This window comes from Gymnogyps californianus, chromosome 2, assembly GCF_018139145.2.
Source record: "Gymnogyps californianus isolate 813 chromosome 2, ASM1813914v2, whole genome shotgun sequence".
Taxonomy (NCBI): Eukaryota; Metazoa; Chordata; class Aves; order Accipitriformes; family Cathartidae; genus Gymnogyps; species Gymnogyps californianus.
The window spans coordinates 22,632,828-22,656,539 of record NC_059472.1 but is presented as its reverse complement, the minus strand read 5'-3'; the positions used below and the strand labels follow the sequence as shown (position 1 = coordinate 22,656,539).

Sequence of the window (23,712 nt, the reverse complement as noted above, 5' to 3'; positions counted from 1 at the left end):
CACGGGTGGAGAGCCTGAACAACCTCCTGCATTGTAAGGTCACCAGCTGTGGAAAGGATTCTTGCATTTCCTTGTTAAACAGCCTGAGCATAATCTCTTCTGAACCACATCCGTGGGCTAAGAAACAGCGATGGGCAGCCAAACTTTTCCTGCAGCTCTCAAGTTCAAGTTAGCTTGTGGTGCCAGAGGCTTTCATCAGATGAGTAAAAACCACTTGCACATTGAGACTTGTTCTTAACACTTCTCCTGGATCTGCCAACTGACAAGAAAAAAAAATCCCACCAACTACTCTGCCATTGAGCCAGAGCCTGCAGTGCGATTTTGGGAGCTTCCTCACTGAAAGGAATAATTTATGGACAACCTGAGACAGGACCTTGTTTGGAGGGCTTGAAAAAAAGCCCCCCAAAACCACACCAGGCACATGAGCACACAGCCTGCTCCGAGTCCAGGCTGGGGTGAGCAAACATGGTTCTTGTCAGCATCTGCCCCCGGTTTGTCAGCCCCGTGCTTCACTCCAGACCTTCCGTCTGGTGCTGGCGCTGCGCACAGGGCTCCCCGCAGGGCTTTGCGAGAGCCGAGTCCAAGCCAGGCAGGACTTCAGCCTGAGCCGCAGCTGAAAGGTCACGGCATCACCACGCCAGCTATCACGCAGAGCGGGCAGAGAAGCAACCATGCGGAGCTGCTTACGGCATCCCAGCAGCTTCGTTTCTCTGTATAGCCAGCGAGTAGGAGTTGTGGCATGATGTTTAGGAGGGGCTTGCAGGGACAGGCTTTGAGCAGATCACATTGCAAGCCATCCAGCAGTCACTGTGCCCGGCACAGTTTTTTTCTGACATTCACTGAGCACCAGAGGGACAGGAGCCAAAGTCAGTCCCTGCTGGTGAAGTCATAGAAGCATCCAAAATACCTTCTTTTCATCAATCCATTGATCCCATTTTCATCATGTGTTGGTGATGACCTCCTCCTGCCTCTGCAGCAAGAGGCACTCACTAAAGGAACAGGCACCACCAAGGCCCAAAGGTGGCCTGTCCCCGTGGCCCAAGTCAACACCTCACCCTCGATGTCAGGCTGGTCCATGCAGCTCGCTGTGGCAGCTCTCCTCATACTACGAGCTTAGTAGAGATGCTGCAGCAGTTACCCGGGGCCATTCCCAGAGTGACATTAACCAAATCGTGTATTACAGCAAAAAAAAAAGGGATTGATGATATGGATTTGTCCCCGCAAACCCACCAGCAGCCACACTAGAGCCAATGCAGTGATGAAAGGTGCAGGCAAAGCAAGAGCAGTGCCAGGAGAAGGACGTTTCCTGGGTAAGCTCTTCAAGCAGATTTGGGAAGAAGGATCTGCAGCGCAGGAGCCCCTAGTCAGCAGAGCTCCGCAAGAAGCTGCGATATTGGCAGCACCGCTGCCTGTCATAGAAATCTCACATCTGTCACTCACAAATACTCTTTTATTTCATTAGAAGGGTGAAAATACAACAGGGAATTCCCGAGCCCATCCATGCGGCTACACTCAACCAGCCAAAGACCAAAGTTACTGTTCTTCAAAGCAGCCAAGTGTGCTCCATACTGGCCAAACACAGCCATTCCTGAGACTTACCTGTATTTTAAGCTGAAAAAACCTTAGCTTAAGATTTTGGTTAGCAGAGCACAACTCTAGCCTCATGGCTTGGGCAGCCTTAGTTCCTAGAGCCAGATTACATACCATGGGATGGGAGAAGCTTCTGGCTGTGCCGCTGCCGTCATCTGTGCCCAGGCAGCAAGAAGCAGGGCAGGCAGCAGGCAGCTGCCAGCAAACCAGGAATAGCATCTCTTAATAGCAATATTATAGTATCCATCTTACCCTTCTGCTCCAGGGAGGGTTCACTAAAACCTGCCGTTCAAAGGCTTCTCCCCTCAACTCTGCTCTTGCGTATGTGTAGCGCATACGTCTATGTGTATCAGACTTGTACATCAGTATGCACATATATAAAGTTTATACATGCACGCGCATACTTCTGCAGAGTGCAGTGCGGAGAGTGGTCTCCAGTCACACAGGCATCCTCCTGGCAAACACGTACTCAGCTACACATAATATTAACACATCAGCATGTCCGATGACTGTTTCTCTCCCAGAAGGTGCTCTAGAGAATATAGCGACAGAAACATCACTATTTGCTGACTCAAGGGCTCCACCAGGAGGAAAACCAGCCCAGCTCATCCCCTCGGAAGGGCAAGAAGGAAGGCGCTCCTCTGGCAGGCTGGGGAGTGACTGGCAGGGAGGCCAGACTTGCTGTTTAGCAACGTTCAAAGGCAAGGATGAGAAACGTGGCAGAATTGGATTAGCGCAATGCCAGCCGGCCAGGGGCTGGCCGCAGCTCTGGGTGTGCTGCCACGCACACGGCGTCCTGATCTGCTGCAAAAATCTTACCAGTCCATCAACATGGCCTCCGGGCTGGCAAGAAACACTAAGAAAGATCTTGCTAATTGCCCTGTCTTCACCCACTTTCTTTTCTTTCCCAGCAATGGCTGGGAATAGTCACTGACCTACTGTACGCTGCAGTGGTTTCATGACCAGGGAGCAGGGCTGGGAGCACGCTGTCCGCTTGTAGCTATTGCTAATCAAGTCATGGGTTTCGCTAGGACCTATGTGTCTGCTTCAATGAGAACAGCGGGAGCTACGGAGGCCGTTCTGGATGTTAAACGGTGGGATTCTACCTGTGAGCCTCAGCTCCCCTTGCAGCCCTGAGAGACCGGTTTCTGCTCACCTGACCATTGCAGACATGTCCTTCACCATGAGACGAAGCCCTCCAGAAGCACCTTCTCTGTCCCGCTGGCTATAATGGGAGTCACACACCAGCCTTGGACTCCAACTCAGAGCACACAGACTATATATTGAAGGGATGCATCACCAACTTCTCTCCCACATACGCTCCCATCAGGCTTTTTTAAGTGTGATGGCCACAGTGTGAGACATGCAGAGCCAGAGCCAGCTTGTTCACCAGAGCCCTCAGACGCAGATGGCTTCTGCCCAAGACCCAGCGCTGGTGGGAGAGGAATGGGCAGCAGGGACAAGACTTTTGACTTGACACCCCTGAGGGTGCAGATGCCATCAGGTGTGAACCTCTGCCAGCTCAGACCCAGCTGCCCGGTGCTTGGCCCCGGCTCAGGGGGCTGAACCCCACGCTGCTGTGCCCAGCACAGTCAGGGTGCCTGACCTCAGGGAGCGATGCCCTTGATGTATCAGATATCAGATACTACCCACCCAAATTACATTTCTGGAGTGTTTCTTCTTTGAATCTAAGGGACTCCCAAGAGATTCCTCCTTGAGCCAGAAAATTCCAGAAAAAAAGTATTTGTTTGCTCCCTAGACTGCAAACCCCATTCCCGGGAAAAAGAAACAGCAAGTCGAGAGCTCACAAAGTGCAAGACAGCGTATGGAGCACTCATACCTTTCTCCCACAGCCCAAAAGCTGTGAATACCAACTTACTCTGGCACAGCCCGATTTTATCATTTTGGATTTCACACGAAAGCTTGTAACTAGCAAACAAAGGCATGCTCCTCTCCATGTTCAAGTTTTATTGAAACTACACACATATTTTACACACAAATGGAGTGGGAGCTGTTGTACCAGACTTTGGTATCTCATATACATTTACAGAACCTGAGCACATAGGGGTTTCATATTTGAATATTCTGTATACTCTCATCTTAATTCACAACACTCAAAACAAATGTTTTTTAGTACTTTTAGTGACATAAAAATAGGTTCCATTCCTCCAACACAGACCCATTTACAACAGTTTCTCTTTCTCCCCCATCAACACAGTATCTCCAAAAGGCGCTGGATTTTCTCTCCGAGTCCATAGTTCTCTTGCAGTTGCAGGACGGGACGTTAGTGAGGGACACCAGTTCCAGCTTTTCTCTGTATTCTCCAGGTCCCCCTCTGCCCTCCCCAAGTACCTTATGTCAAATGATGCAGGCTCTTCTCTAGGAAAAAAAAGCTGTCCTGTTTCCATGCTCATTACATACTCATGATCTTTTACTGAGACCAAACAAAAAGAGTCAGTTTTGCCGCTTATTTTTACACCAGGGACAATTGTTCACTAGGAACTACGCTGAGGCAGCGGACCTATTTCATTGAACTCAGGTACCCAGGGCTATGGCTGATCTGGGCTGGCAGGGAAGTAGCACTTACACCACCCCATCACTGATAACCCTGGGCTGTCAGCTCATCTCATGCCAGACATATCAAAAGCAGCACAAGATGTTTGCAACAATAAGAAAGACTTATAAAAGCTCTTATACAAATTGCTGAACATTATGAAAAAATGCTTGGGTTTAATAAAGCAGAACCCTTTGTCTAGCTCATGTACACTCACTTCACCTTTGAAAAAAATGAGCATATCTGTTTGCAAATAATCCACCTACAACTGAATAGTATCCCTTCCATCCCAAGTACCACTGCAGTATGTTAGCCATTCTTCAATTGCTCCATTCTCTGCATGTGACATCAAGAAATTAAAAAAAGTTTTCAGGCACACACTGGAACATACCAAAAACCAAACAGCAGTCCTTTGTAAGATGCTGCTAATCCATACTACTTCAAGATTTGTTTTTGAAAGGTTTAATACCTTCCTCCAGAAGCTCTCTGTGACAACAGTTTCAATGGTTCACATTAAACACGCAACTTGAAGTACCTTCATACATTATTGGTACTTCCTTACAGCCCAAGTAGTATGTTTGTAGCACCTCAAGGGATAATCCCTTGGAATGATATGCCTTCTCACCCCATCAATGCACAAGTGAAACCGAGAAGGGGAGAATATCAGATCACCCGGCATGACAGAGGGAAGGCAGACAACACCCAGACCTGGCTGTTCCAGTGCCAGATGCCGATTGCAACTCAGCGCAACTACAGACTGCTTAATAAGGCACTTGTTCAGAGAAGCAGGGAAAAACAGGCAGCACAAGCCAAAGAACTACAGGATGTGGTTTTTCTCCACTATTAACAGGCTTGCCTTTTCAAGGACCATTCAAAGTCCACTGACCTGCTCAATAACAGCTGTAAGACAAAAATCATATCTATTTGATTTAAACTCCTACCAAGCCATCAGGTTTGCAACCAGAGTAAAAACGTTTTCAGACAGAACCCAGGTTAATGGGGAGATCATACTGTATCCCTGGGTTTAATAAGATTTTATAGTTCATACCTTATTAATGTCTTCCCACATTCACTTATTACTCTATCTGCAGCAGGACGAAAGGGAAGAGCTTTTACTCTAGACCAAGTCTATAAACATGAAAATAGAAACCATGAAAATAATTTATAGCAACATATATACAGAGGGTGATACCTCATCTGGTTTTCAGATTAAAAAACCGTAACATGAGGTAAATACACAGTTTGCTTTCTTAAAATGCTACCAAAGTCTTAAAAAAGTAGTAGTATCCAGGTAATTTTTAAAGACAGCAATCACAGCAGATGAGTCAAGGGAATCTTAAAAAGGCCATCCTTTTAAAAAGCCATATAAATTTTTTAAAAAGGACCCCCCTTTTTTTTTTTTTAAATGACACAGAGAGAAATATATTTACTCCTCAGACAAACAACATGAAAACCCAGGAAAAAAATCCCAGTAGACTCCAATTCCAGGAGAGGAAATGAAGACAACTTCACAGCAGAAAGTGAGACGGGGAGAGGGAAACAGTCACCATTCATTTGCCAAGTTATCAAAAATCTGCATCCAGAGTGAAGACATTGTCCATTGTTTCTGCCATAACAGCGAAACGCTGATATTCCGAAACCCGCTTCTCAAAGAAATTTGTTTTTCCTTCCAGAGAAATATTCTCCATGAAATCAAAAGGGTTTTCTGCATGAAAGACCTGGGGAAGGGAAACACTATTACACCGGTGATTCTGATAGGGTAGCAATGCTTTAAAAAACCCCAACAAACAAAACAGTCAAACCCTTTCAAACTAGATCATCCCTTGCTGTAATATGCTGTAGATTGAATGGACACCTATCTAAGCAAATTCAGTACTGTCACTCCCCAGGAGTTTGGTCCATGGTGCAGTTCACCCACGCAAGGTGCTTATTATCCTTCGAGGACTGTAGCACTTGCGTACAGCCTAAGCTTCCCATTACAAACCTGCAGAGCAGCTGAAGGGAAACAATGGCCTAAATTGTTCTTGCTCTTTTAAACAGTGAAGCATATATATTAATGCTGTGGTTTCAGCTGTCACTCACAGAAAGTGCAAGCGCTAAATATGACCTGCTCCCAGGCACATTAAGAGAGTGCTTTGTGCTGACAGCTTTCCTGGGCTGTCCTAGCAGACCAGCATTTCGGGCAATTGCATCTCTTACCTTTGAGAACCCAAGCTCCATTAGTAACCGGTCTGCGACAAATTCAATATATTGTTTCATCAAAGTGCAATTCATTCCAATCAGACCTACAGGTAATGCTTCTGTTAGAAACTCCTAGAAGTTAAAATACAGATGACATTTAGAGAAAGGAAATTTAAGAAGGGAAAAGGAGAGAAGACACCTGTGTTTCACAGTAACACAATTTGTGATATTCCAGGCTCCCCAGGAAGTTGTCTGAATAAATAACTTGCATCGCTAAACTCAACAAGTGTCTTCTGTTTTCAGTAGTTGTTTGTATGTTCCTTTATTTTTAGCATGTTTTTCTGGAAAAGGTACAAGAATTTTTATTACTGCCTCTCTCATCTGCCTTTCCCCACCCCGCCATAAGATCCCAAGCTTCAGTGTAAACTTGAGCTCCAAGTTCAATAAAACCTACAGACCATACTAGTGGAAGCAGGAATAGACCAGAAATCTCCAGTTTTCCTTGGCTTCCAGCCATTATAGAACGACAGATCGGAGAGGACAGTGATATATACGAGAGCTGAACTCAGCCATGTATATGTTTAGGCACCGATGCAATACCTGTCAGTGTTGTGAGGCAAAGCTGGGGCATTCGTCATCATCACAGTAGTTAGATGACAACAGAAAAGAAAGAGTAAACTACAATCCTGCCAAACACTCAGCAGTGCAGAAACTTGTAGTTACAGATGGGCAGCACTTCACGTGAAAGAACCTGACAGCAACCTCAGAAAAAGTCAGAATCCAGCACAGTACACATGGCCAGAACAGACTCTGTCTTCTCCTGAGGACAAGCAGGGATGTGTATACAGTACGGAGAGACAAAAATCCTGAAAGGACAGAGGTAAACAAACTCTTCTCTAAGAGCCAGTTGCAGTTGGACTAGATGATTGTTGTAGGTCCCTTCCAACTGGAACTATTCTATTCTATTCTATACTAAGACAGCCTGTCTTCCTTTCTGTCGTTAAGGAGGAAACCAGCTGCCAGCTTCAGCTTCTCCCAGTTGCTTGACAACTGAATCAGAAAGTCTCTGACTCTTACTGTCACCATTAACGAAGAGGGAAAGGATGGTATAATGCATGAGGGATCCAGACCTGAGCCAAGCATCAAATATGGAATCCCAAAAGTTAGAAGTTAATTTGTTTATTTTTGCACATAAGACTGGTCCTCTGCTGCCCACGAGGCTGTCACGGCCAGGCTTACCTGCTCAATTTCAACAGCATTAACGATAATCTCACGGACCCGCTCTTCTGACGGTCTGTTCACTAAATAATGGAACATTAGACAAGCAAAATCACAGTGTAGACCCTGAAATAACAGAGAACAATGAAAAAAAAAGTCAGGTTTTCCCTCCTCCGCGTAGTTTGCTCTTACTTTGAGGCAGCCTCATTCAGGTTGAAGTTTCCTAGCCTCCTGCTTCTTTGACAGTCTTAATGTTACCACCTGTAGCGGGCACTTTTAGTTTACAACTCAGTCAGTAACACCTGAAATCCAAAACATGCCACCTATGCCAAAATAACACTCAGCATACATGTTTCTCAGGTAAATATTTTTGAGAGCTGCTCTACTGTGAGGGATCCTACACAGAGCCCTGCTGGGTCCCTGCCTCCTGTCAGAGATGCTTTTGCAGAAAGACTCCTACATCAAGACCGGCAAAACTACCTGACAGTTAACATAGACTGTTTACCTGCTCTCCACTTCGAGATACCTGTACAGAAATACTTAAGTTCTTTTAGTAGCATTTCTTCCCTTGCTTTTCCTCACAGCATTTTCAGAAAGGAAGATTCAGATTAGAGTCACCAAATCCAGGATTAACAAGTCATCTCTCCACACAACGTGCAGTTACTGCGAGGAATTTGCTACCACAACGTTCATAGGTTTGTAATACTTAAAGCTACCGTGCCCCAATGCAACCCACCTTCACATTTCACCCAGCTATCCTGCACAGAGCCCAGTAAATTGTGTTCATTCCCAAGATTTCCAGAAAAGCCTCCAGCCAGGATAAGACAACATCAGGAGACGAGCAATCCCTCACAGTCTGAGGGGGGTACCAGACAGCTGCTCCAACAGGTGCCTCAGTTTCTCCTTGAGCTTGCCTGGCTACAGCTTGAGCCTCTGGCTTCAGCCATACTCGCCGCTGCTAGACTAAAGGAGCACTGTTCTACCACCGTCTCTCCTCTCAACAGCAAGGTGGTGCTTACAGCCTATAAGCACCATGAGGGCACAGCCAGAGTGAAAACCAGTCAGAAGGACTTGGCAGACTATGGGCTACAAGACAATCTGTTGTTGGCTATTGTTAACAAGGGTCAAAACAAAAACAAGAAGTGAAAACTTTTTCAGAAAGGCTATAAAATCCTTGTGCTTCAGGTCATGAAACAGCCCTGAAACAACATAATTTGAGAAATACTCCCCCTCTAGGGACAGCATTAGCTGCCTGCTGCAGGGCTTCCCGTGGTCTTGTCCAGGGCAACATCACCAGCAGGAAGCAGGACGTGCCTGGCTCCTCACCTGAATCAGTGTGCTCTGCTCACTGGTGCTCCCAGCAGCTTTGCACCTTTAAGAATCAGAGAAGCACCAGCTCAAAGAACAGCCTGGGAACAGAGCCTGCAGCTCAAAAAACATATTGAGCATTAACCATTTATCTGTTCAGGTGCATCAGAACACAGTTCGTGTAGTTTTCCATTGTGGATTCTTTTTACTGCCACTGCTTTTGTAACAGCTTCCTGGTTTTTGATGCAGGTGCTGTGTGCACCAAGCCTTACACTTCATAACAGCTCTGCAGCTGGAATTATGCCAGTGGAGCTCAAGAAAAATTCGGTCTTTTGGTGCTCAACTCTGCAGAGAAGTACAGTTACACTGCTGTAGAGAGGAAATTAAATCTCATTCACCTGCAAGTGATCCTCCTAACAAATACTTCCTCGCTCAAATGGATCAGTTTATGACGACTCACAGAAACAGAAGACACAAGGAAGGTCAAGGCTGAAGAACTGTTTGGTTTTGCTTACTGATCATATCATGTTCTTCAACCGTGGAAATTACTTCCATTATGATAAAGCTCTTTATTCTTTTAGACCAACTCTGCTAAGTTCAAACCGCTAGCATGTTTATACTGCATACAAAACTGGTCTTTCTGCTTTTTCAGTGCCGACAGCACTGTAAGTTGTGCAGTGCCTTAAAGACAGACCCCAACCATAAGCAACCGCTGCCAACTGGCAGGCAGCAGTGCAGGAAGCAGTGAAAAGAAAGGGCACATGTCAGCATGTGGCCTGCCACGTTTGGCGTGCTGACATGCAGCCCCTCAGACACATCACATCTTAAGCTAAGCAGCACTCCCCTCTAATGCAGACCTGTAGCTGCCCCCTCCCAGGAGATCCTATCACTGTGCAATAACAAAAGAACATGGAGAGGAATGATATCTGCTGCTTCTGCAGCAACCTGCCACAGCTGGCCAGGCAACAGATGCAGAAGGCCGTCTGCAAGCTCTGGGACGCACAACTAAGAGCAGATGGGGAGTGGTACAAGGAGGCCACTTGAATCTGACTGAAGCAGTTAAGGCAGAGCAAGGCTCCATCACATCCTAGCTAGGTCCTTCCCCAACCCAGCCCTCACTGCAGTTGGGGACTGTGCAATTCCACACCAGTCCTTGGGCAGCCAGGCCTTTGCCTCCCTTCACGGCACAGGAAAACAAACATCTCCTTCAATCCAAAAAGTCCACCTTTTTGATCATACTATGCATTGGAGTATTGCTAATATTTATGTTTACTCCCTTTAAAAACAGGTATTTCTGCTGAGGGACATAGCAGCACCTAGGTTTTAAGTTCATTAGTAACTTATAGCTAGAAGTCTGCTTCTTTCCCCTTTTTACAAATGTTCTGGGAATAGCCTGCTCCTTTGCAGGACTCCAGTCTTCCTACATGTCAGCAGTTACAGCTCCTCCGTCAGGCTGCAGAAACAGGGTCGGGCACTGCTCTGGGGAAAGGAAGTCTCTTCTCTCTGCTACCCAGGAGGTGATGTTAAAGCAGACGCAGAAGGCTTACTGCAGGAGAAGCTCTAGGGAGCGTGGCCTGCAGTTACCTGGCAGGTAACCAGGACCTCTGTCCTACCAGGACAGTGGACTTTACCTGGAAAACCCTGCTGCTGACACTGGCTAGCAGAGAACCTACTCAGACTTCTACCACCTCTTTCGCCACCAGCACTGTCAACATTAAAAAGGCTCTGTTGTATCCAGAAATGCATCCCCTACTCGCTGCTGGATTCTCTTTTTCACTGGTTCCTACCCAAACACTGCTTTCTGCTCTCTTCACCTTCCCTCCAACCAGAGGCGGGCCACTCTGGCAAGACTATGGGATCTTTATGAATATAATTCTGCCCTTGCCTGGCAACTCACTTTCCTTCCCAGACAGTATGTAGGACATGACACATTACCTCATCTCTGCTAATAAGTTCATTGGAGAAAGTCAGTCCAGGCATCAGGCCCCTCTTCTTCAGCCAAAATATAGCAGCAAAGGAACCCGAAAAGAAGATGCCTTCCACTGCAGCAAAGGCAACCACTCTCTCACCTGTTTAACATAAGACATTTTCAGTTAGACACAAAATAGTGTATTGCTCGTCAGCAAGATGCACCATTTGCATCAGACAGACCAACGCTGCAGAGGAGCAATCCCCTCTGCAGCACCAGGTGCTGTATCCGACCACATCTTTCAGCAGATCCCGACGCATACAGGGTCTACACATGCAACAGCACTTAACCACAGGCAACCTCAGCAGAACTGAAGAACCAGGGCACCTGCTGAAACTGCCACAGGTCAGAAGGGAAAGAATATAATTGTCCAAAGTGGCGAAGACATTAGTACTCCTTTATCTCCTTCTCCTAAAAGGCAGGAAAATGGCTGTGTAACTAATAGACAAAACTGAGAGAAGAGCCGATCTCCTGTAAATTAAACAAAAAACCCTACACCTCAATTTCTGCTTGTTGAGAATTTACATAAAACCATATTCTTACAAGAGTGGAAGAACACATAACATAATTCATTAAGACACTATTTATATTATCCCACCTTTCATCCAAGGAAAGCACAGCATTATTGGTCCCAGTTCTCCCTGTTCTCTACAGGAAAGTATTTCTTCAGACCACAAGATCATTTGACTGCTTGGTGAAGACACGTCATTCCATGTACTCTATTTTAAACAACTTCGCAAGATCCTTGGGTATATTCTAACATAAAGTGCTTTTGCATTAAGTGCTGGTGCCTTTTCCCAGTGAGAACTGCATATAATTTTTTTAAAAAATAAAATAACCTCAAAATAGCCAGATGTCCCACTTCCTCTGTGAGATGCAAATGCCATCTGCTGGCTCATCTGAAGAAATTCAAGTTAGGAAAAAATGAAGAGCAACACGAACTTACAAGTATCATAGAAGTTACTAAGGAAAGAATTTGTCTGGCAACACTAAAAATCTCCTAGGTTACTTCTAGAGAGGAGTGGAGGAAGGCTGCTCATACAATATAGGTTTAATGAAGCACAAGACTGAATATCGATAGGCTTTTTACTACATTCCACCTGACTAGCTATCATACAAATGAGTTATGCTGAAACAAAAATCGCCCATCAGCAGCACCACATAATGTGAGTGCACAATGGGAGGCTGAGAGTCCACAGAACAGATACAGCAATTGAATCCTCAGCATAAGAAATCAACCAAAGCTGCAGAGACCTGGGTGCAGGCCAGGTCCCCAAGCTGGAAGGAAACACCAAGCAAACAAGCCAGCCAGCCACTTTCATATACCATATCTCATAATCCATAACTGTAAGACCTGTGCCCCCCAAATGTTTTAAACTTGGGAAGTTTTCTCAGTAAGATGAAAAAACAGAAGAGTAGAAATGTACTTTACAAAAATTTGGATAGGATGCATGAAGTTTGGGGGCAGGGGGTGGGGGAACATTGCTTTTTGAGTTAGGGAACCTTCTGATTCCGGGCACACCCCACGCTGCTGGGAGCCAAATGAAGGAGATGAAGAAGGGACTCCACACACAGCAAGCAAAGCCAGATTGGGGAGGCAGTGGGACACTCCAGGACAGGAGAATCTACAGCTACAAAAAGAACCCCACTCAAACAAGAGCTGTGAATAACAGATGCTGCAAAAGAATGATACTCAGATTTATTTTTTTTGTCTGGCTGAACCTCTCCATCTCCTGCACTTTCTCTAAGTATAGACGATGTTTGGTTTAGAAAATTCACCAGAGTCTGCCCATTGTTCATTTCAGCTACAACACATCCTTCAGAATCAACATTGTAAGCTGAATGCAGAACACTGGAAAGGACGCCCTGCACCATGCTGATGGAAGCTGAGCCAGTGTCCCAGCTCTGAAGTGAGATACAAAACTAGAAACCTGGTCCCAACAGCAAACCAGAAACACCAGAGACAGATGATTCTTGAATCTTTTTTGCCCAGGCTCAGTCATGCTGTTACAAAAAACAGGCTAACATCACACATGAATTTGTCTATATGAACATGAACACAGAAAAAGCCTGGACTTGCAAGACTTCAGCTGCCCAGTTCTGAACACTGGAGTACAAAATAGGAGCCAACTGGAAGAAATAATCAGAATTCCTAGAAAACCAGGTCTACAAGCAAAAACTGAAGAAACTAGGGTTGTCTGGTATAAAGACAAAAAAAGACGGAGAAACCCACATGCATTTTTCATAACATGATTCTAGTGGGTACTGCCATTACTATATTGCTTTAGCTGAAGACAAAAACATAAATGCTCACCAGAAGTTACTTCTAGTTCTTTAGTTAAACCAGAGACCCACAAGCCACTACGTGATCTGTGGAGAATTTCATTTCACATTCCAGGGATGCAGCTTACTCCCAGGGGATTAGTTTGTGACACGTGGAAGAGAAACAAGTTTTTAAGAAGCTACACACCAAAAGTGGATTCTCTGTCTTCAATCCACTTCAGAGCCCAGTCTGCTTTCTTCTTGACACAAGGCATTGTTTCAATAGCATTAAATAAGAAATCCCTATAGAAGAAACAAAGAGAAAACATCAAAATAATAAGAAGTGATTTATGTAAATCTGCCCTGGTTGTCCCTACTGGCTCCACCAGACAGAGGAAGCCATTACGCTAGGCTCTGAACTAACCCAAGTAAGAGACCGTTCCCACCCCAAAGGGGTGATGATCTCAGATAACAAGGGCACAGGGAGGCAGACGTGCAGAAAGCGACAAACCCAAGGTCTCAGAGGAGGCGAGCTGCAGAGATGGGAAGTGAACTCAAACGTCCCATCCCAGGAGTGCCCACCCACCAGACCACACTGCCTCTCAGACTTCAAGCCACATGGCAGCCACTTCCTACCCACTGAGCTACACCTCATCTTGCCCAGCTCCACAAAAGGAACTGGACAATTCCCACGAGCACAGGCTCTGTTCCCATACTAAACACCTGAAAGGAAACCTTGCAGTCCTCCCACTGTCACCATACAGGATGCCACCGTGGGAAACCAAGCTCTGCCTGACCATCACCATGGTGGAGTCTCTGAGGGAAAGTGCTTCTTTTCAAATGTATTACAATTTGCACTAGGAAGTTCTCCAGACAATAAAGGTGATGATGCTCTCCAAAGAACCCAATACTTTAAAAATATGCAGTTCAAGTTGCATGAAAAAACACTGACAACAAAAAAGCTGAAAGGATGCAATACATTGATTAGTGTATGTTAGAAACACCATTTGGATCACAAGCACTCAATTTCCCAAGGCAGATCCTTTGCTGATGTGACAGCAAGCACGTCAGGAGCACAATACCCACAAGAAGTTTGTCTAATCTTTAACATTTCACATAGTCTGCACTTCCTGCAATCAAAGATTTATACAAATATTAACTAACCTTCTGACACTCCCACACAAGTCTGTTGGTCAGTAATACTTCTCTCCATTTTGGGGGTCAGGCATGCAGGCCTTGAAAGCTTTAAGGAACTGTCCCCAACTCCCCCAGTAAGTCAGAAGGAAACAGAAGACAGCTGCTGCTGCTGCTGCCCAACAAGGGTGCCGCTGGACAAGGTGACAGATTTCCCATGGGTCTGTAACACATCCAGAGGTTTACCTTTTCTCAGGATCTTTGATGTAGGTGTCTATGAGCAAGCTGTACATCTCTGAGTGAACGTTCTCAATGAGAATCTGAAAGCCATAGAAACAACGAGCTTCTGGGATCTGCACCTCCTGACTAAAACGCGCCACCTACCAAAACCAGAAAGCATGGCAATGAGTACAGTAAAAACCAGTCCTGCATGACAGTACTCTAAGCTTAATGAGAGAGACAATAGATCTCTACCACAAAGGACAGGAGCAGTTCAGCCCTACTTTATTCACAGATGTGTCAACAGGATAGGTGTGGTGCAGAAGAAAATAAAGCAAGCTAGCTAGAAGTAAATACATCTGCCGTGCATATTGGATAGAAACCTGCAGTGAAGCATGAGGGCACACATACACAGGAGGAGAACAGCAAAATATTGCAATAGTAGACACTTCATACTGAATAAAGCCTCAGACTTTTTCTTCATCATTGAAAAAAATAAACACTATGACATAAGACATGTTCATGCAATATATGCACATATACTATGCCATATTTTACATGTTATAGTCATTCAAGATCTAAACTGGGCATTTGCAGTCAGATACCACTGATAATCTGTGGTGAGACATTCTGCAGTCCAGAACTGATTTCAGCAGAAAGATTTCCCACCTTTTTAGCAGCACCCACCTGCAGCCCTAGAAGATTCTAGGATGCCGTTCAGTGAGAGCAAAATGGATCTTACCAAAATGAAGAATACAGAGAATGGCACAACACAATCCCTACCTACTTCTCATCTAACGCAAGTACGGGAAGAAGCGTGGGGTTCTATTAATTCATTGAGAAATGCAGATCAACACAGCCAGGCAGAAGGCTGAGCTTAAAAACCGTGTCCAAGAGTGATGTGATTTGGCGTCTTGCTGACCACAGTTGACCCAATTTAACTCAGACACTGGCCCCAGCAGAACAAACTGCTTATTCCCCTTGGCAAAGGTGAGATAATGAGAAGAAAAAAAAAAATACACATTTAATAAACTTATGTATTAATGTGAGAAAACCAAAATGAAAAGCCAATAAAATAAGTAAGTATTCAAACCCTCTGTAAAGCTTCCTCACCAGGTTTTCATTTACAATTCCATCACTGGCTGCAAAAAATGCCAGAACATGAGAGATAAAGTATTTTTCATCTGCTTTCAGCTTGTTCCAGTGAGGAAGGTCCTTTGACAAATCAACCTAATGAAAAGAAAACAGAAAAACGTTATTGTCCTTTTGAGTTTGTCATTCTGTAAGAACAGAAGCAGCCTAGTCAAATGACTGAGGCAGAGTTTTGGCGTTTGCTCTCAAATCTTTACATGTAGAGAATTTAAATACATATGACTGTAAAAGACGACACACTGCAGTACTACTGTCTCCCTCTGCAACAGTAACATCATGTGTCTGCTTCGCAGTTTACACTTTCGTAATTTGGAATAAAAAGCAGTCTCTATTGAACTACAAATAAATCAGATTTTGAAAAGCATTAGTATCTTCTTGTCACGAGTATGAACATGCACCAATAAGCAGAGCTCACTCTGAGACACTTAAACCCTACTTGAAATAAATGCTGATACTCCAAGAAACCCAGGCATGCCAAAAGATGGACTGAGGGGAATTTTGCCTTTGGCAGGTGTTCAGCCTCCATCCCGCTAAAGAACGGCATGGGGCAAACGCTGTGCAACTGCTCTCGTCTACCAGACTGAACTCTAGCCATGGTAGAAAACCACAACTTCCTTCGCATAGGCCTTTTTTGTTTGTTTGCTTGTTTGGAAGGATTTCTGAACCACAGCAGCAGTTAAGTAGGGCCAGATGTGAAAAACACAGAGGCCTAAAAACTTATGTGTGAGTGTGTATATAAACATGTACACATATAAGTGCGTATATGAACACATACACACACAAACCAGTTTTACAGTTAACTTTCAGGTTCATTTGGAAACGCACCAACAGATGGTAGGACAGTGTAAGAAGGAACCAGTAATATGGTAAAAAGGCAATGCTGATCAGGCAGGAGTTTAACTGCCTTTTCTTTTAATGGCTTAAATCAACCTCTACTGCAACAGGGCAGCAAGCCTCCCATGCAGGCAATGGAATAGCACTTCTGGACAGCTGCTCCTCGCCATCCCAGGATGCTTTCTGACATATTTAGAGCCTGCCAGTGCTTTCAGCTCACTCCTCTGCGATTGCAGATCACTGCTCACAAATGAGCAAAGGCTGCAGAAGCTTTGAGTTGGAATAACCAGCTCAGCTGGCAGGTAATCTCTCCAGATCAGAAGCCTCCACTGCTGCAAGCGTAGCGAGCTGAGTACTGCTCAGGTCTGGCTAACCAGCAACCTCGGGGAAAAACAGCTGGCATTGTAACACGGGGCAAGCATCTAACCAGGGCAATCAGGAGTCAGTTAGAAGGATTTTTAGCAAGTGTTCCTGATTATCACCATCTTTCTGGAAATTAGGTGCCTAACATTAAAGAACAGTATTCATATGAAGTTGCCCAGAACATCTTACAAGGGCAAAGAGTTAGCTGCAGGTACAGAGACCACAGCAGGGTAGGAGCTATCTGACCACAAATCAGAGCTATCTGACTTAGGCTCCCTTTATAACCAGAGAAGTGCCCCGGGATACAATTCCACCTTGTCCTAAACCAAACACCTAAAACAGCTCCACTGAATCACTCTGTGGAAGCGGCTTTCTTTCCACTGTCCATGAAGGGAGTCCTGCTCTGGTGCAGGCACCTCATGTTCGATGCAAGTAACTCTAACCCTTACAACACAGAAGCCAACAGCAGAGCTAGGAAGGAAGCGCCAGGACCCCGGTCTGAGCGCCTTGTGCCAACCCACTGGCCCCAGGGCTCACCTCTTCTGCTGTCCAAAAGGAGGCTTGAGCCTGTTTATACATCTTCCATATGTCTGGGTACTGGATGGGGAAGATGACGAACCGGCGGGGATTTTTTCTGAGAAGAGGCTCCTCGTCAGGGTCCAAGCCATTTTCAGCAGCACTCGGAGAGGAGCTCTGAAGATAAAGCACGCTTCTGGTTAAGGTTGCCGTTACTTATTCCTCCTCTTCCCCATATTCCAAAGGTGTGGTTCAAAAGCCACCCGTGTCACACAGACACTCACCTGCTCCCCTCGGGTGGACACACTACCTGTCCCTGGGGTACCTGCCCCCTTGCCCTCCATCTGTGCTCCTGCTGCTGGGGCGGCAGCACTGCCTGCCTGCCCGGCTCTACCCGGCACCGCTCACTCCAACCGCCCCCTGCCAGGGGCTCCGGCACCAGGAAGCGCCCGACGCCTGCGTGCCAAAAAGAAAGCCTTTCTGCAGCGCAAGGAGGAAATCCGCCCTGGGAGACGACATCAGCCGCTGCAGTACTGCATGTGGGGAGATATGTGCAAGGTCACCGCACACTGCCGCCAGCCCGCACCCAGCACAGCTCTGCGAGGCTCACCACCCAGGTTACCTCCAAATCATTCGCTTTACATTGAGCCACTTGGGCCTTGATGAACTTTCTTAAAAATACCACGAGATCACAGCAACTAATCCCGTTTGGTAGAGGAACAGCCCTGTGCCACAGCGAGTCTCTGCATGGAGGTTCGTGTATGCAATCCTGTGGTGAGCAGAAGGCAGCCCGCACACCAGTGCAGTTCTGGAGGCTGCTCTGAAGGCTGTCCCTCGAGTGCCAATATGAAGCTATGTGCCTCTCATTCCAACAGCAGGTAGCAGGACAACCCCTGCCTGGAGTCACGCATCCCCACCCCGCTCCCTCTGTGTGGGCTCCTGGAGAACACCCGTGCACAGCTCTTCCTCAGAGAGCTACCAGCCCAGCCAAGGTGGAGATGGCTGACGTTTAGGAGACAGGCTGTCCTGGTTTCGGGGTTAAACCATGACACAGGCCAGTGAAGAGCAGCACGGAGAGGGCACTCCAGGAGCAGGGCCTTCACCTCGCATCCAGGTGGGGACATCTGTTCCAGGATCAACGCCAGACAACATCCCTGCCAGGCACATCACCAGGCACCTCCTGAAGACAACGCTGTGAACAGCTGTCAGGACAGCATGCTGCAGCCTCTCCAGAAGGGCTGGTGACTCACACTGATAAAAAGTTTAGCCAGCACGATGCCTTTCTGGGTCGGTTCTGAGATCCTGCTGACACTGGTGTAGAGGATAAATAACCACAGGCAGTATACGAGGTATTATATATAATACAGCAGGGAAGGGGAGCAAAAGGTTTTGAATACCATTGCTTCTACCCTCCTAGGAGGTGCCAAAGTCCTTTCCCTACCCAGTCTGCTTGTAATCACCCACATAATAAAAAGTACTACTTTACTTCAATTTGGAAAATACCCTCAAACAAATAATTCTACTGCCATTGAAAAAACAAAAACCAAACACACATGCACATTGCATAGCTGGCATACATACTGCAGATTCCCAAAGAAAACATATCAGGAAGCACATTCTGGGTTACAATTTTACCACTTTATTATAGTTTTAAAAATTACTCAGTTACATGAGACAAATTTCCCAGCATCATCTTGCAGAATCTCTACTGAAGGCCATGAGAGTGCAAGACCTTTTGTACTTCAGTCGCAGTAACCCACTGGAAGTGCCAAGGGAGAGTTTGGGCCCAGTGGGGATGGCACCCTGCCTTAGCACACACCTTCTCAGGGCTTGCCACGCAGCTAGCATCTCCATCTGCTTCTGCACCAGCCATCATCCTTGAAAAAGGAAACACTGCAAAAGCCTTCCTTGTTAGCCCAGCATTTTCCTGAGCAAAATCCTTCTATACTGCCTGGGGACTATAACCAAGTATGTGTTTTAGCCTGACAAGGTGGACTAGCAGTTACTAACCTCAGCCTTGATGTTCCTGAGCCATTCAGAAGCCAGCACGCAGGCCCCATAATGCAGGGAGATAACTTGAAAAATACTTCTGGTGTACAGAAGTGAAGCTGAGCACAGGAAGAGCAAAGTTCCAGTGTGGCAGGAAAACTGGAGACCAACACTGAGACAAGGAGCACTTGCCATTTTTCCAATGGCCTTTAACAGTTGCCATGCCGCAGACCACAGAAAGAGGCGTCAACACACCAGAAATACTGTCAGTGCACAGTGAGACAGAAAGGCGAGAGAAGAAAAGGCCCGTGAAGCAGTATGTATGCTCTGGAGAGCCCTGATGGCAGGAAAGCAGAAGGATGGCTTCCAGGAGCCAAAGACTCAAGAGTGATGGCATGACCCTGAGAAGGACCACCACACAGAACTCAAAAATGGTACAAGTTTTTAAAAAAATAGGTGAGTTTTTTTAATTTTAAAAAAGGAAGGGTCAGCCCACAGAGACTACACCATACTGGAACCTCCCCCTCAACCCACCTTCCTACCCTTTCTGGGTGGAGAGGAGTTTCACAGGCAGGCTCCATTTCCAAGCTGGCAGGCAGGCAGCTGCTGGCTACAAGACACTCCTGTCTCTCTCCATAAAAGAGCTGAAGCTGGCACGCACAGCCCAACCCCTGCTCTAGCAGGGTCAGCCAGAGCAGACTGCCCAAGACCACATCCAGCCGAGGTTTCAGTATCTCCAACGATGGAGACTACACAACCTCTATGAGCAACCAGTGCCAGCATTTGACCACCTTCACAATAAACAAATGTTTTCTTACGTGCAAATGGAACCTCCTGTGTTTCAGTGTGTGCCCACTGCCTCTGGTCCCATTCACGGGGCACCACAGAGAAAAGCCGGCTCCATCTCTTTTATTCGCTCCATCAGGTATTTATACACACTGATGAGATCCCCCAGAGCCTTCTCTTCTCTACGCTGAACAGCCCCAGAACTCGCGGCCTCTCTTCGTATGACAGATGTTCCAGTCTCTTAATCATCAGCCCTTTGCTGGACACACTCCAGTACATCATATCCCAGTTATTCTGCAACTGCTAGAAATAAACTCTGGTGATGACAATAAACCCAATGGACAACAAAGACTGCCTAGTGGTACTGAAGCTCTCCATTAATTTCAATTTCAGCAAACTAGGAAACAATGAACATATATACACACGGACAACCACCACCCCACAGCAATAGCTGTTGGGTTACGTGTGCAAGCATCTCGGTAACATGCCCTGTATCAGTTGTAGCCAGGGAAAAAGCTAACGGCACTAGCAGAGCCAGCACTGTAATGTGGCGCATACCACGTCATGGTATGTGACGAGGAGCCCTTCCGCACCCCAGTAAGAGGCTGCATGTGCATCCCACGAGCTCCCAAAGGCTCCAGGCCAGCCCTGGGCAGCGCAGGCCATGCTAGCGGTGAGAGTGGGAAGATCGCTGGCACTCCCAGGAGAGACGGCTTCCACCGCACAGCGGCTGAGGAGCACAACGCCTACTGGTTCTGCACACCTGAGGGGACGCACAGGACTACTGTTTGCCTCTGGCAGGCCAGAGCGAGCACCTCCTCACTGTGGGTACAGCATGCCGCTGTTCACAGAGGGAAACATTAAGGGTTTTTTTAGGTTTGTATTTAACACAGCACGCCCCAGTTTTTGGAAAATTGAGTACTGCTGAGATAAAAAGGTTTGGGAAGACCACGTGGGTTTCTCTGCCATAAAGATCCTTTACCCTCGCGCACCTCAGCCTGGCTTCGCAGGGTCATACCAGGGAGAACGCAGAACAGAGCTCAGACACCTCCCAGGGGCAGACTCTACTAGTCCACAGGGGCTGGGAAGCCAGGACCACCCAACAACACCCATGCCTGCCTCCATAGCAGCTCAGGGCAGAAGGGACAAGCTGTGCCTTCCGAGCCCCAGGCAGGCACAGCTCTGCAAACCCAGACCCCCACAGAGCGGCAGGGCCCTGCGCTGCCCAGGCCCTGCGCCAGGTGAGGCGGCAGGGCCTGTGCTGCCAGGCCCTGCGCCAGGTGACCCTGGGCCTCTCGGGCCTGGCTGAGACCGGGCCCGAATCCTGGCTGACTGTATTTATTCATCACACGTACATTTTCAGTGCTCCCCGCGGTCACGGTGCCTGAAGGGTAGGACCCTCCCGAGCGGGACAAGGACACGAGGGCGACCCCGTGTCCCTTCCAGGGCTATCCAAAGCGCCACCACGGAGCCGTGTCAGTAGACGATCCCCAGGGCAGGCGGGGGTGAAGCCACCGCGACTGGGGTGGCCGGGACCCCTCCATGCCAGCCCCGCAAACCCGGGGGAGGCCTGGCCCGGCGGGGAGGCAGCAGCAGCTGCCGGCACCCCGGCAGTACAGGAGGCCGCGGCGCCCGGCTGGAGCCGGCGGCTCGGGCAGGGCGCCGGCCGGGCAGGTGCCTGCAAGGCCGGAGATGCGACAGCGGCGGGCAGGGCTGCGCTGCCTCCCGGAGACGCCCGCACGCCCACGGCGCCTCTCCCCAGCGGCGGGCGGGTCCCCCCCCCCCCGGGCGGCAGCGGCTGCGCGCCCGGGACACCCGCCGCGGGACCCCACCGTCCCGGCCCCGGCCTTACCCGCTCCGGCCCGGCCGCCTCCTGCAGGGCCGCTGGCCCCCGGCGCTCGCCCATGGCCGGCGGCGACTGGGCCACGAGAGGGCGGCGGCGGTTGAAGGGGGAACGGCCACGGCCGCGGCCGCTCCGCCTCCCCAGGGCGGGGACAACGGCGGCGGCCGCGGGCCTTGCGGCAGCGCCTGGGCGCGGCCTGAGGGCGTCCCGGCCCGGGCACAGGGAGGCGGCCGCTGAGCAGGGGCCGGCCCCGCACCGTTGGGCTCCCGGCGGGCAAGGGCTGTGCGGTACCTGGTCTCCAGCGAGACCGGGGGAAGGACCGGGTGCTTAGACCCGGTCTCTGGCCTCCGGGGCAACCAGCGCGCGCAGGTTTGTGCCTGCTTGCCCTGGTGTCCTGGCCCCCACTGCTGCCGAGACAGAACACTGAGGGAGGTGGAGCATTGATTGCAACTGGTGGTCTTGTTTTGTAAGGAAAAAGACAAAACCACCACCACCCCCACCAGAAAAAACAACCCAAAATTAGAAGAAAGTCCTAGACAAGCCTCTGAAAGATGATAATGGAAGATTATGATAGTGGAGGGAGTTAACTGCTTTGTTGCAAGTATTTGCTGAAGAATGTGTTCAGAGTTGAAGATAGTAGTGGTAGCTGTTACTGAGACATAACCTGACGTGTCTATTACTAGGTACAGGTGGGCGCTCTAAAAGCGTACAAGAAAGAGCAACCTATGTAAAAAAAAAAAAAAGAAAAAGTCTTTTTTAATCCATCCTGAGCTAATACAGACCTCAGAACACCCTCCAGTAATTGCATAACAGACATACATAGTTGTAGTCCTTAGAGGTGCTTGCCGGGGCCTGTGAGTGCAAACACCAGGAGCGAAAGTACTATTGACATTTGTTTCTGTCACTTCGTGCAAGCAGAGAGATTTCATCCAGAGCTGGGAACCATCAGAGTTCAGTGGTTTCCTCTTCCTTCCTCATCCCAAAGCTGGCCAGGCCGTCGGGCCCCTTTCCTGTAGACATGTGGGTCATTTACCAAAACAATCAAATAGTCCATAGCAAAAAGAGGAAAAAAGTCCCACCCAACGGGTATGGCCTGGTTTGGCATGAAGACCTGAAATCAAAAAATCTAACAAATCTAAAAATCAAACAAATCTAAAAGCAAACACCAGTGAGCGAGAACTAAAAGTTTATGAGCACCAAGACAGTCAGGCAGCACATACGCAGGACTGACCCACTCCCTGGAGGCCAAGAGAAATGCCCGGAGCCCAAGGTGGTCCCTTCAGGAGGAGGAAGAGGACCCGGAGGCCTGGTGTTCCTCAGTGGAGACAAGTCCATAGACACTGTGCACCATCCCCGCGACTGCTGCCTGGTGCTCCTCAGTCCAAGCGCCAGCCAAACATCTCCAACTGCCCCGCAGCCAGGGAGGGTACATAGTGCACAGGTAGGGGCTTCGAGGGATGCTGGTATCCTTTTCCAGAAAGGTTCTCTGTCATGAAGAATTTCAGGTATTTTTTTTTAAAGGCACCTGGCCGCCACAGAGAGACTGAGACCTCCCCTCTCCCCGTTTCCCAAGCATGGGAAGTGGGAGCCGGGCCAGCTGGGCTCCTCCAGACTGTATCTGCCTCCTGCGGCTCTTTTACACCTTGTGAGAGGAGCTCAAGCCTCACCGGGGCAGGGGGTGAGGAAAGTTCAGTGGCAAGGTCTGTGCAGCATGGGTGACCGTGCTGGTCCTAAGCACGAGAACAACTTTGGTTTTCTTACATCAAGTTTTCTGAGGAGCAGAAACACATGCCT

General features: G+C 48.0%; 1 protein-coding gene across 1 annotated transcript; it reads right to left on the bottom strand.

Moving 5' to 3' along the window:
- Positions 1-3,534: 3,534 nt before the first annotated feature.
- RRM2B (ribonucleotide reductase regulatory TP53 inducible subunit M2B) lies at positions 3,535-21,981 on the bottom strand. Its single transcript, XM_050892554.1, has 9 exons — positions 21,928-21,981; positions 17,322-17,477; positions 15,549-15,665; positions 14,463-14,596; positions 13,291-13,385; positions 10,787-10,920; positions 7,565-7,669; positions 6,344-6,457; positions 3,535-5,862 (listed from the first exon to the last, which is right to left on the bottom strand). The coding sequence occupies exons 1-9, from the start codon at positions 21,979-21,981 to the stop codon at positions 5,710-5,712; spliced, it is 1,062 nt and encodes a 353-aa protein (XP_050748511.1). The 3' UTR covers positions 3,535-5,709.
- Between the last annotated feature and the right edge of the window lie 1,731 nt (positions 21,982-23,712).

Excerpts from the sequence above, each read along its gene's own strand:
- RRM2B (XM_050892554.1), bottom strand. The coding sequence starts at position 21,981 with ATGGGCGAGCGCCGGGGGCCAGCGGCCCTGCAGGAGGCGGCCGGGCCG. Across the intron at positions 13,386-14,462 it reads ATCAAAGATCCTGAGAAAAG|GGATTTCTTATTTAATGCTA; the intron begins GTAAACCTCTGG and ends TTTCTTCTATAG. Across the intron at positions 5,863-6,343 it reads TGGAGCTTGGGTTCTCAAAG|GTCTTTCATGCAGAAAACCC; the intron begins GTAAGAGATGCA and ends TCCCTTCCCCAG.